The sequence below is a fragment of the Martes martes genome, assembly GCF_963455335.1.
Source record: "Martes martes genome assembly, chromosome: 3".
Classification (NCBI taxonomy): domain Eukaryota; kingdom Metazoa; phylum Chordata; class Mammalia; order Carnivora; family Mustelidae; genus Martes; species Martes martes.
In genome coordinates, this window is record NC_137890.1 from 125256026 (window position 1) to 125268730 (window position 12705).

Genomic DNA, 12705 nt, shown 5'->3' on the forward strand with positions numbered 1-12705 from the left:
ATAGTTTCCATCATTTCACCCTTGATAGACGTCAGCACCAGGCGCAGGGGGAACTGAGGAATGTGGGGGCGGCGGGGGCGGGCAGATTAGCATTGCTGAGGGAGTAAATAGAAAAGCGGACAGAAATGTTCCAAGGCGGGAAGGAGAACTCACGCTCGGGCGGGTGGTATTTCCTCGAGCAGGACGCGCGGCTCCCGGGTCTCAGCCCCGGCACGGAGCGGACCAGGGCAGGCGGTGGCCCCGGGCGAAGCACGGGGGGCCGACGCCTGCGAGTCCCCACTTGGAGCCTCGGGGCCGGTGTTAGGACCGCTCCGGTTCCGGGCAGCTGCAGGCGGCGCCCATGGTCTGCTAATGATTCTAGTTCATCTGCCAAGCCTGTGAAGTGACTGCTGAGAGCGGGCGCTGGATTCAGCTTAAAAAGTTACTAATTTTTCGAAAGAAAGGAAAGAAAAGGGTCATCCTAGCTTGAAGGATGAGGAAGAGAAACGTCCCGTGTCATGTGGGCAAGTCGAATGTGAATCGGCAAAATATTCCTGATTTTACAAGCACGCTCGCCGTTAACCGCCGTTTTCTCTTCCTCATACCTCCTTTTTTCTCCCTGTCTACTCCCGTATTAACGTCCAATAAGTATAATAAGTCTATATTGAGTGCGTTTTCCCTCGCCAACTCGGCCCTTTTCGTGGGCTCTTCAAATGACCGGGCCCCTTTTCCTTAGGGATAATCTATTGGTGTGAGGGCACCAGGCCCACACCAGCCTTAACCGACCTCGGAAACATGCCCCGAGCCCACGGAGGGCGCTCCCGCTAAAGCTAAACCACACTACGCCGGCCTTTCACGCCAAATGCAAATATCTAAAACCCCGAGACGGCCCCCAAAGGCGCAGCAGGCGAGTCATTTCCACTACCCCCTACTCCTTGTGGGTTGGTCCTGTCTGTGACTGCGATCCTGAGGTCAGTCCGTCTGGACTGAATGATATTTTGCAAATGGAGAAAATGAGATCGAGACGGAAAGGCATAGCAAGATAATGTTTAATACTCTTTCAATTGTTTCTACAGAATGGCTGAAAATGGTCAAGGTAAACGGATGGTTAATGAATTTCCAGATGATAAAGGCATGCTTTATTTTTTAAATTAGTGGGGAGTGGAGGGTGCGGGGTGGGGTGAGGGGAATGGGGTTTGTTGTTTTCTGCCGGATATGCCCAGGTAAAACTTCCTTAAAATCCGAAGGCGAACAAACCTATTCTGATAGTTAACGATTTGTACTTCAGCCTTGCAAATACCCAATTAAAAGAGAATTATTCTCAATAAAGCCTTGGAACCAACTTTGTAATTGTGGCTTTTTAAATTTCCGTGTTTGGTGTGTGCTCTTGTGCGTATTTAAACTCTGGATCAATGAATGGGTTTTGGAACAGAATGGGAAAAAGAAGAGCGAGCCCAGATCTCAATACTACAAGCACCTTCCAGAACCGTGTTTTTCCTTGGGGGGGGAGGGCGGGCAGGAAAGAAACACAAATACTACGAAATTCATTTCTACACATTCTGGCCTAATTAAGAAAGCATTACAACACAACATTTCCTCTTGGGACAAAACACTTAGCTCCCCCTCGCCCCCACCCCAAGCATTCTGTTTATAATCTGAATGGGAAAAGAGCGCGATTAACTTTGTAAATAAAGATCTATGCTTTTTACATGCTTGTTTTGATAGACTGCATTAACTTAACCATAACATTTTATAGTTTCAGCTGTGCCATAGTCCAAATTTTCTGAAATCCTGACTAATCCCAAATTTTATACCTAACAAACACGCCTGGAGAATTTAATAGTGTACACTGCTTCTTTTTGGTTAAATTTATCCTGATTAAGAATTAAAAATAAGATTGTAAATATTTTAAATCAAAACCTTCCTCGTCGCAGCGCCAGCTTTACGAGATCACAGAGTGGAGCAACAGCGCTCTCTAGTGGCAAAATGCCGCCTCCAGTTGACCGAGTTTAACTTTATCCGACTCAGACCAGTTCTAATCTTGTTCTTTATTTTGACTGGGGCTTGGATCGTTGACACTAATAATGCTTCATCCCTTTGATTGTCAACAAGTCAAGTGCAGCAAGCAGGGGCTCCTGAACGCCAAAGATATCTGTACTCCCAAGAGCTTCCAATAGTGTCTTTTTCAAAAACTTCCAGACCTTCTTTTGCCAGACACAGTAGGTCCCCATTCTGTAATCGCCCACAATTACAGGACCGGCTGGACTGAAGAAAAATTACAGCTTTCTAAATATCAACTACAGCAGGCTTTTTTGGTCAGAGGAGCCAGGCACTTCGAAAACGAAGAAATGGTAGTTCATTTTATTGGTATTTTCTTTTAAAGCTTGTTGCTCAGCAGTAAATCCTGAATATTTGCTATTTTAACTTCTTATTTTTAATCCTTCAGGCCCATTTCACTGGGCAATCTGGGGACAAGGGAAGGCAGAACTAGATACCAAATTAAAAGCTTTTTGCTGGATCTCTGAGCGGCTGTTTGGAAAGGCCCTGTTTGGCTGTGTTTATTGGCATTTCTATACACAATAAATGAGATTTTAAATTTATATCACAAGTCACAGAGTGAGATAAACTGACTAAGCATTCCACTTGAATTTTTGTTAAAGCAAAGACTTTAATCAGCTGAGGTATTTCCTTCGAGGTTAATCTTTTTTCTCAATTTCAAAAATGTCTCCTTCCAATTCAGCTGTAACAATTACATTTTTTATAAGCAAAGAGAATTTAGAACAATACTTTTGCTGCAAAGTTTGGAATGGAGGGCCAGGTACTTTTATGAAAGGGCATTTAAATACATCTTTTCCTGCCAACCCTGCGACGATTCGGCTGGGAGAACCTGGGTTCCAGTAAATGATTCAAGATCACTAACTTCTCCCCAAATAACAGGCCAATTAAAAAAGAAAGAAAACGAGCTAGACTGCCGCCATAGTGAAATATTATAAAGAGCCACCCACCATAGGCTAATTCTAATACCCGGACTGTTTTAAAAATCAGAAATATATCATCTCCTCTTTCCTACCCTCCCCCATTTTTATTTCCTAGGTGCTCACACCTCACGGGGAACTCTCAAGCCCCTGCCTTCTTGGTCCAACACAGTCTTGTTTATATTTTATTGTCCAGATTTTAAGACCCAGTTTTGTCTGCATTTTTCCCTTCCTCCCACAAACACAACATCAAAATGAGATGGTTTCAAAGCGAAGCGCCGAGCCTGTCGTAAACTCATTACCTCCAGACGTCTCGCCGGCTCGATGGCTTTATGACACCTTGGCTCTTCCTGTTTTCAAAGAGCCCTAGGTATCGGGTTGGCCGCAGGGGCGGGGGTACGCTGCACCTTCTGCCGGATCTGGGCCTTGGCTTTCCCTCCCAGCCCCCTTCTGCTTTTCCTTCAAGTCCCCTCTTTCATCAGGATCCCCCCAAACTCTGCCATCGCTACCCCCCCTTCCTCCACCAAGCCCAGGCCACCCGGCGCCACCCACTCTCCGGCCTGCAAAAGCTGTGCTGGGCCCGAACCTTCACTTACAATGACCTTCATTTTAGCCCCTGAACGGGGACCTCAGAGGGTCAAGCTGGGGGCTAAACTCGCACTGGAACTGAGGGGGGGGAGGGGGCACTGAGATGGGGTGGGGGTAGCTGCGGAGGAGAGCCTTGACCATTTTGATCTGCTAAGGTCACTTTGGGGCTCTTGAGTGTGTGCAGGGCGGTAGCTCGCAGCCTAACTGGCTCAGTCCTCCAGGAGCCAGCCAGCCTTTGGAGGTGGGGGAGTTGCTCCAGAATGCAGTTGGCCTTTCCCTTGTTTAGAGAGGGAAGGGGATGGCTTGGTACCCTTGAGCAGGGGGAGACGGGGTGCGATGTGCCAACGCCCCAGGGAAAGGGCTTCTGGGGCCCGGGGGGCTCCGCTGGGCACTGCTGTGAGGCTGACACTGGGCCGACGGCCCGGAGTTGGCTGAGAAGCTGGAAGCAGGCTGGGGGAAGGACAGAGCAGCCAAGGGCCCCCCTCTGCCCACACAAAGGGTAGACTCAGAGGCACATCAGACCTTAGGTGGAAGGGCCCCAGATTTTTAGCAGTGTCTCCCTCCCAGGGATGGGAGAGAAGTCCTGTGGGGGTGGTATTTTGCAAAGAGACAGAGAAAGCAGGCACACAGTGTTCAGGGCCAGCGTCTGGGCTCCGTTTGATCAGGTCAGCATTTATTGGTAGGAAGCGGTAACATTTACAACTGGTCCTCAGGCAGGAACCCGGAGGGCCTACACCCGTGGCCGCCCACGCAAGCCGAGCCCTCCCCAGGAGCCAGCGGCCCCTCCAGTGCACTAAGAATAAACCCCCCACCCACCAGAGGCCCTGGGCTCCCCTCTCGGTCTCATTTCAGGTCTCAGTGAAGGGCCCGCCGGCTCCCTGAGGAAAGGGGACTTTCGTTAACTGGTGGGCAACCTGGGCGGGCCTCCCACCGTTGTCGCTCTGCCTTCATTCTCAGAAGTGGGGCTCCCTTGGCCCCTGCTTGAGCAGCGCTAGGGACTAAACTACTGCACTTTTCAGAAACATAGGGGACATTTACACAGGGGAGGGCTCCTCAATCCAGCGTGCACTCACAAAATATAGCATTTCCTATGGAACCAACGGTTCAGGAAAGGGAGGGAGCGGGAAAAAGGCAAAACCCAAAGCCACTTCGTTTCTCCAACACAAAAGCGAGCAAATACAGAGTCCCCCAAATACCTCACAGAGACCAACCACACAGTCACTTCTACCTAAAAGGGAGAGGGGGAGGAAATGTCCAAATCGCTGGAGAGTTTCTGGAAATCAGCACCCACAAACAAAACCCCCACTGCCTTTGCAGCACACAGTGGTCCCGCCAGCGCCTCGTCGGGTCAGTCTCCTTTGGGGCATTTCTCCTTGCTCATCTTTTTCATTTTCATTCTACGATTCTGGAACCAGATTTTGACCTGTCTCTCTGTGAGGTTCAGAATCCTTGCCACCTCGTAGCGCCGGTCCCGGGTGAGGTACATGTTAAAGAGGAATTCCTTCTCCAGCTCAAGCGTCTGGTATTTGGTGTAGGGGCAGCGCTTTTTCCGAGTGGAGCGAGCGTGGATCCAGTTTGCTGCAGGGTTATCTATGAAGAGGGGAGTTTGGAGAAAGGGATCGAGGGGCGGAGGGGAGGCAAGGAGAGACGACAGGGTGGGGGAGAGAGGTCGTTAAATTAATTTCACCGAGGATGGCCGCTTTTCACAACTTGGGGGGAATTATCATAAAAAGCCTTAATGCCCGCGCTCTGTTTACCGTACAAACCGCGCGCCTAGGGTAGGTGGTTATGGGAAGCTTTTTATGGATGCGTGTTGCTCGCCTAGGCTAGAGTAGGCGTCTAGACGTTTTTATAGGTTAGTAAAACTATCAGTTTTGCACATTCGAGCCTTACAGGTTTCAGCAATAAATCAGGGGGCAATTTCTTTTGCACTTACTTGGGTCAAGTTGCTGCTGCGGCGGCTGCGGATGCTGCTTCTCCTCCTCCTTCAGTGGGCAGCCTGGGCTCGGGTGGTCCCTGCAAGCCGAGGGCTCCGACGAGCCTCCTGCCCCGGACCCGGACCCGATCCCTGCCCCGGGCGCCGTTCCCCCAGCCGCCGCTGCCGCCTTGTCCCGTAGGAACGAGTTGCAGGAGAACTCGGGGCCGCCGCTCCCCTGGGACTCCCGGGCCGCGGAGCACTCAGTCCTTTTGGAAGAGGAAGACGTGGAAGTGGAGGAGGAGGTGGAGGTGGCGGCAACAGGGGTCTGGGCCGCTCCGGTTTCAGGCTTAATCCCGTAGTGCCGCCCGTTGGGTGGGCCGCTGGGGCCGGGGCTGGGACCAGGGCCCGGGCCACCTCCACCCCCGCCGCCGCCGCTACCGCCGCCGCCACCGCCGCCGCCACCGCCGCCGCCCGCGCCGCCCGGAAAACCGGGCAGCGGCTCCATCCAGGAGCGCATGTAGCGGCCGGGCTCGGAGGCGGCGGCGGCCAGGGGCGGCGGGGGCACGTACGGGTGGTAGAGGCCGCTCATCGCCGCCGCCGCCGGGGGCTGGGCGGGCACCGCGGACCACGAGGCGGAGAACACGGCCGATTTGGGGGCAAAACTACACGAGGCAAACTCGGCGGCAGCAGCGGCCGGGCTGTCGGCCACACCTGTGGGCCTGCCCTGTGCGCCGGGCCCCGGCGGTCCAAAGCGCGCGGCGAACACCTCGTCGCCCTCATGGCCTATGAGCGAGTCCACGTAGTAGTTGCTGAGGGTGCCACTGGAGGACATTTTGAGGCGCCGTGCGCTCCCACCCAAGGTTACACTGCCCGCCGCGGCGCCGCTCCCCGCCGGCGCCGGAGCCGCCGACTAGTTCGCAGGCTGCAGCTTCCACCATTGGTCGCGCGGCCCACGTGATCATATTTACCAATACCGGGAGTAAATCAGTCCGCTAAACTGGGGGCTGCTGTGATTTAAAAAAAAAAAAAATCATCATCAACATAAGCGCCGCAATTAGAGCCCATGGGCCCGGTCCGTGCGCCCAGCTCGGTCCGGCCTGGCTCGGACAGCCTGGCGGTGGCTGGAACCACTACGCCCGACCGTGGCCGCAGGAGGCGCTGGGGACTATTTGTTCGTCTCTTCTTGCCGTCCTCGGTCCTGCAGTTCAGACCCGGGAGCTGCCTCTCCAGCCCGTGGACTCAGCTCCCGGCCGCGGGTCCCGGGCGCACCGAGCGCTGGGCCAGAGCCCCGAGCGGCCCAGGGCACGCAGGGCGGCGTGCGGCCCGAGGCAGGCTGGCCTTCAGAGGCGGCCCCCTGGCGCCCGAGGGGAGTTTTTTCCCTGTGCCTTTCTCGCTACCCAAACGCACCCCTCCCTACACATACCCACACACGCTCTCTCACAGCTTGTCGTGTTGTTTAAAACAGGTGGAAGACCTCTGTAATGATATTATGCCTTTCAATAAAAATTTTATGAGGTGTATTTGATTATAGATTAATGTGTCCCTAATAAAACGGACGGATGGAGCAGCTCGGAGGGCCTCCTCCCCCTAGCACACTCACACACGCCCGCGCAGCCACACACACCCCCGACGTGAGGCTAAGCACACGCCACGGCCCGAGGGGTGAGCTGGGGCAGCCCGGCCCGCCGACTGGGTGCTGCGGCGGCCTCCGCTGGGGCTTCTGTGTGCCCTCGGAAGTGCTGGCAGACGGCAGCGTAGGCACCGCGGGGACGGTGGCGGCCAGGATGCCTTGTCTTTCTCCCGGGCTGCTGGAGAGGCCCTGGAAGAGAACACGCCATAGGGCAGAACCCGAATGCTAGCGCAGGCCCGCTCCCGCCCACCGCCCGCAACCTGCCTCAGAGAGGCCAGCGGGAACCGCATCTCCCCGGGCCGCTTCTTGTGGCGCCACTGTCTTCCGAATTCTCCTACTTCTTCTTCTTCTTCTTCTTCTTTTTTTTTTTTTTTTTCCAGAAGTAAGGCTGGGCAGCCTTGAATCTGAGGGAAATGCCCATTGTCACTCCCAAATCCATGGTACAAAGCCTCGGAAGCTCGGCTGGGAGCCGAGACAAAAGCAGCCCGAGAGCGGGCGGCAGAGGATATATTCCTCACTCTACAAGTTGCCCAGAGCACCCTTGGAGGGATCCTAGCCCACCTTGAGCCCCGGAAAGGAAGGGGGTAAATGGCTACTTATGGCCTGATTGATTGCCTTTGCCAATGGCTTTCTGATTTTGTTCCAGAGGCGATGCCTTTGCCTGTAGCAGGGGTTTTCCTCTGAGACATGGCCCCCTGTCAACAACTAATGGCGCTTCCCACATCGCAGGGAGGAAACGGATAAGTTAAAATTGCCCTCCTTCTCCTGCCCAACCAATGGAGGTCTGGGCAAATCTACTCTTGTGTTTCCAACCTGGCATTGATTCCTAGCCTTCTCTCTCCCACCCCTAAGAAATGGCTCCCCTGAAGGGTTCTGTCTTGGAACTGGGGAAGGTTCTTGGTTTTCAGGAGGAAGTTTAAAACTCTGAATAAATACTGAATTTCCCAAAGACCCCCTTGATGGGAACTGTAAGGCTCAGAGCCCCTGAATAAATAGTTTCATGGGGAGAAAAAGTGAAAAGGATGTGTTTGGTGAAGCTCCTTGAAGTCGGTGGAGACCTTTTGAAACCACAACACAACATGAGGAAACGAATTCTCTGTCGGCTCTTCCCTCTAAGGCCTCTTCTCCTTTCTCCCACACAGGACTAGATAAGTCTGGACTCTCTCGGTGAAGGCTGGCTGGAGTTTTCCAAGCTGGGTCAGCAGCTGGAACATTGGACTTCATGTGAAGTCATGTTCATTTGCAAAGTCCCTTTCAGTCACCTTTTGTACATTTTCTTGTCTCCCTGATACAGTGGCTCCACCCAGCAGTTTATAGTTAAATAGGGGGAGCATTACCTGGGGAGGAGGAATCTTTTTAGAAAATTTTATGAAAATTTCATGTGGGCCACTGAAAGCTAATGACTGATCATGAAATCCTTCCACAAGGAAACCAGGGCAAAGTGGGATGGGAAAACTCACCCATCCTCGGCTTCGCTGTGGCCTGGCTCTTCTTGCGCTTGGGATAGGGTTGGGGAGAGGGCAGGGAAGGGGGCAGAACTGGAACCGTGGCAGTGCTGGCTGCTGTTTGTCCTTGTTCCTGTAAGGGAGGCCGGCGGCTTCCAGGTGGGCCAGACTGGTTTCAACCTAGCCCCTGATGATGGCACGCCAGTCAGAAATCACCAAGACCCCACTGAAAGTGTTAGAAAATAACAAAACCAAAACCAAAGACAGGAAAACACACAAAAGGGAGCTGTAGGGAAAAAAGCAGCCGGGGTGGTCTTACTAGGCTCTGGTTAGAGGGAAACATACACCCATCTAGAATTCAATTTTGTTACTATCTTGGGGAGGGAGGGAGAAGACTCCCCTTCTTCCCAGCTAGGAAAACAGCACACCCAGGCTGGATTATCACTCCCCTCCACCAACCACTGCCAAATTTTAGCACCCTAGGCCTCCTTCAGCTTCTCCCATCTTCCTTCTTGCTCTCTGTCACCATCCTCAACTGCCCCAAACAAGCAATTTAACCAGAAGATAATCTCACCAAAGGCTTTCATTTCCACCGTAACATAGGTCCATTTCAGAAAGCAGAGGGAGCGAACTCGTTTCCAGAGTTTATTGCATTATACATGCGACCAGAACATGCACAGAAAGGACAGGTTGCTGTTGTACTTCTACCAAACCACAGATGCACCACAAGGGAAGGCTACAAGGCATAAGTCGTCAATATTCCATCTCACCAAGGACAATTGCTAAATTCATTTGCGAAAAGATACATTGTAATGTGCTTTTTTAGTCCCCCTCCCCCCAAAGCTTGTGGGTTTTCTTAATCTTTTTTTTAAATATATATGTAATTTAAGTACTTTTAAGTACTGAATGTATTCAAAAACGCCATGAGATCATGGACTAACCACACACAGAGACCTTTTGCATTAGGAAAAACATGAAAAAGTCACATTGCTGGATGGATGAATGAACTGATGGATGCTGTACAGTTCCAATAAGTTAAGACCCAAATGAAAATGCGCAGTAATAGTTACCCTGCATTACGATGAAAAAATAATAAATTACACGTGCTAGTTTTTTTTAATATATATATACTCATAGGGATTACAGATCACTTGCAGCACGAACAGAATGACCCCAAAGTCACATTCTAGCAGGAAACAAAACAAAACAAAACAAAAAACAAAGAGCAATGAAGGTTTTGTTTCCGCCTTCCCAGTCCTCCAGCACTCGGCCCTGGAACGCGGTGCCCCCTCTCCGATCCTGGCCTCCGACGGGCCTGGGACCTAAGAGAAGGTGAGGTTGGCGGTCAGTTCTCGGATCCGGTTCTCTCGGCTCATCTTCTTGAGTTTCATTCGGCGGTTTTGAAACCAAATCTTGACCTGCCTGTCGGTGAGGTTAACGCTCTTACTGATCTCTAGGCGGCGCTCGCGGGTGAGGTACATATTGAACAAGAACTCTTTTTCTAATTCCAGCGTTTGGTGCTTAGTGTAAGGGCACCTCTTCTTTCTGCCACTCTTTGCAGTGAGCCAATTGCTGGTTGGAGTATCAGACTTGATTTCCTCTAACAAAATTAAAGGGAGAAGAAGAAAAAAAATCAAGAATTTTTTTTTTCTCTCAGTCTTTTCAAATGTACCCTTGGCCATGACCCCGCTGGCAGTCAGGCCGCTTTGGGAAATGCTGGTATTAAACATTACTCATATGAGGTGGGCCCTGGAAAGGATTTGTAATTGATGCCAGATTAGTTTAAATGCCCAAAATGACACGATGGGCGGGTACTCTTGCCCTCGATGTCAGGGTTCTCTCTCTTTCTCCCTCTCAACTTTCTGATTTGCACAAAACATCAGTACAATAGTAAAGTTTCAGGATCTCCCCAACAACATTCTAACTGGGCAGCTTATAATTGGGCTGGAGTGGAAGAAGCAAACCACAGCCTGAATAAGACTACCAAACCCACGGCTGCCTTACATCCCCAAGTCTGCCACTTCTTCCCCATTTTTCCTGCCCAGGCGAGGAGCCCCACAACCAGGTTGATAGTTGCCCTTCTCTTTCAAAAGATAACCAAGGAAGCAAGTACACCTTCTCCGACCTGCCTGGGGCATTGTTGTACTCCCCAGAATTTCTTGCATTCTCATGCTTTCTTGTTCTCACACAAAAGCATCCTCCCACCCCCAGAAATGTGGCTCCTTACTGTGGCCCACCTCTGGGCACTGAGGGAGAGGCTTAAGGGCAGGGTTCCTTCTCAAAAAGCCAGCACTCCTGGCTTTTTGACCCAGCCCAGTCCTGAGGCTGGCCCTGCCGGGTGGGCCCTGCAGATTCCATTCTCCCCCCTTCAGCCTTTGCCCTCTTTGCAAATGGATTCCAAAGCTTACGGCACTTTCCCCCAGACAAAGCCAAGGTTACCTAACCCCGCAGAGGCTGGGAGCCCTGTTCCCCATTCCCAGCGCCAACCAGCCCAGTCATTTCGTTCCCATTGCCGCCCCCAAGCTCGCAGGATGCGGGGTGCATACACTTGAACACGGACACAGTGCCTTGGACCGCCTTAAAATCATCATTGGGTGAAAGGCAAAGCTGGGACTGCAAATCTGAGCAGGAGAAAGGAGGTTTTTGGGCCGTGTTTACGAGCCGCAGGTCTCATTTGCCCTCTTTTGTTGCGTTTCAGGTCTAGCTCAGGAAAAATAAACCCGGCAAGCCCTTCCTCTGCCCAGGCGCCATCAGCGTGGGGCCAGGACTAGTCAGGAGGGCCAGGGCAGCCGGGGAGAAGCGGGGACCATCTCGAGACTGAGACTGCCCCTCTAAAAGCCAGGAGGAGCGGCACCTGCCAGTCGGGCCCCGCCTCAGCTGCCCCGGCTCAATGCTGGGCACCCAGGTGCTCCCTCTCCGCCGGGTTCCCGGGCTGCACGCCCCGCTGGGGTGGCAACTTGCTCATACCGACCTTTGCTTTCTTTCTCCTGTACTTCGGGACTGGACACGGAGACCTCAGCCAGGCAGCTCCTTTCTTCCGGAAGGCCGCCCTTGGCCTCGGGGCTCTCCACCTGGGAGACTTTGGTGGGCTCTTGACCGCTCACAGGCTCGTTCATCTTCTTTTCCATCTGCAGCTGGGCGGCCGAGAGCTGCGGCTTGGCCGCGCCGCGAGGGTTGAGCTGGAGCATGACTGTGGAGCTGCCTTCGGGGCTGTTATTGTACTCTTGGGTTTTCCCGGTGGCGTAGGTCTGACTCAGTCTAAAATATCCAGGGACAGGAACTTCGGGGTTCTCAACGGGACAGGACTCAGGGACCAGCCTCTGGTACGAAGGGACCTCAGCAGAAATGAGTTTGTTGCGCTTATCAGAATACATGCAGCAATTGGATTCTTCCTTAATGTTGGTGGTGAAGGAGCAAGTGGGGACTTGCTGTGTAACAGGTTGCTCTATTCGACAAGATCTGTTCGGGTCTGTCCAACTGTCTACTTGAGGTATATAAGGATGCACATTCATACCCATATTTTGGTGGTTCACTTCTCTTTTGGCCAGAGACGGGAGCAGTCCACAGGTTTGCATTCCATAGGTCCCCATGTCTGCGCTAGGTGGTGGCATGTACATGCTGGCGCTGCTCGAATAAAAACTGTCACTCCTGCAGGCACTGATCAAGGAATCTACTAAAAAAGTATTAGCAGCAGGAGAGCTGTTGGGAAAGGACATTTTGGGGAGGAATTTGAAGAAGAGAGATTGTGTCCTTTGTAGGCTGACATCTCTAGGAAAACATTCCCCGTGTAATTGTGGATGCCTCTGCCGACCACATGACAACCAAGCCAATGAGATTTGAAAATGGCCTTGAGCCGCAGCCTCCTCGCAGGTCACGTGCTCCAGAGCCCGGCCGGCCGGCCGCGTAAGCACGGACAACAGCGACATCTACTACGCGCCCGCGATAGTGCGCGCTGGAGACAACCGGTCCAGCGCTCTCCGTCGCCCGCCAGCCTCCCCGGGGCTCGCTCAGCCGGCCGGCCCCACTCGCGTCCCCCGCTCCGGCCTCTGGGCCCCGCTAGCGGAAGGAAAACCTCAGCCGGAGGGGCGTCCGGGAGAACGAGCGGGGAGGGAAGCCAGAGTGCCGTGCGCCTGCACACAGAAGCATGCCCCCGCACACACCCAGGCAGAA

General features: G+C 52.8%; 2 protein-coding genes across 2 annotated transcripts; both read right to left on the minus strand.

Annotated features, from left to right (window-relative positions):
• Positions 1–4176: 4176 nt before the first annotated feature.
• Positions 4177–6422, minus strand: HOXD9 (homeobox D9; the record flags this gene model as incomplete). Its single annotated transcript, XM_080798776.1, is given in 3 exon segments — positions 4177–5132; positions 5479–6319; positions 6321–6422. Coding segments are annotated over 3 exon segments (1185 nt in total). The 3' UTR covers positions 4177–4890.
• A 3435-nt stretch (positions 6423–9857) lies between these two features.
• HOXD10 (homeobox D10) lies at positions 9858–12461 on the minus strand (the record flags this gene model as incomplete). The annotated part of the gene is made up of 2 exons (XM_080798778.1): positions 9858–10135; positions 11507–12461. 2 exons carry the CDS (start codon positions 12459–12461, stop codon positions 9858–9860), a joined length of 1233 nt encoding a protein of 410 aa, XP_080654904.1.
• Between the last annotated feature and the right edge of the window lie 244 nt (positions 12462–12705).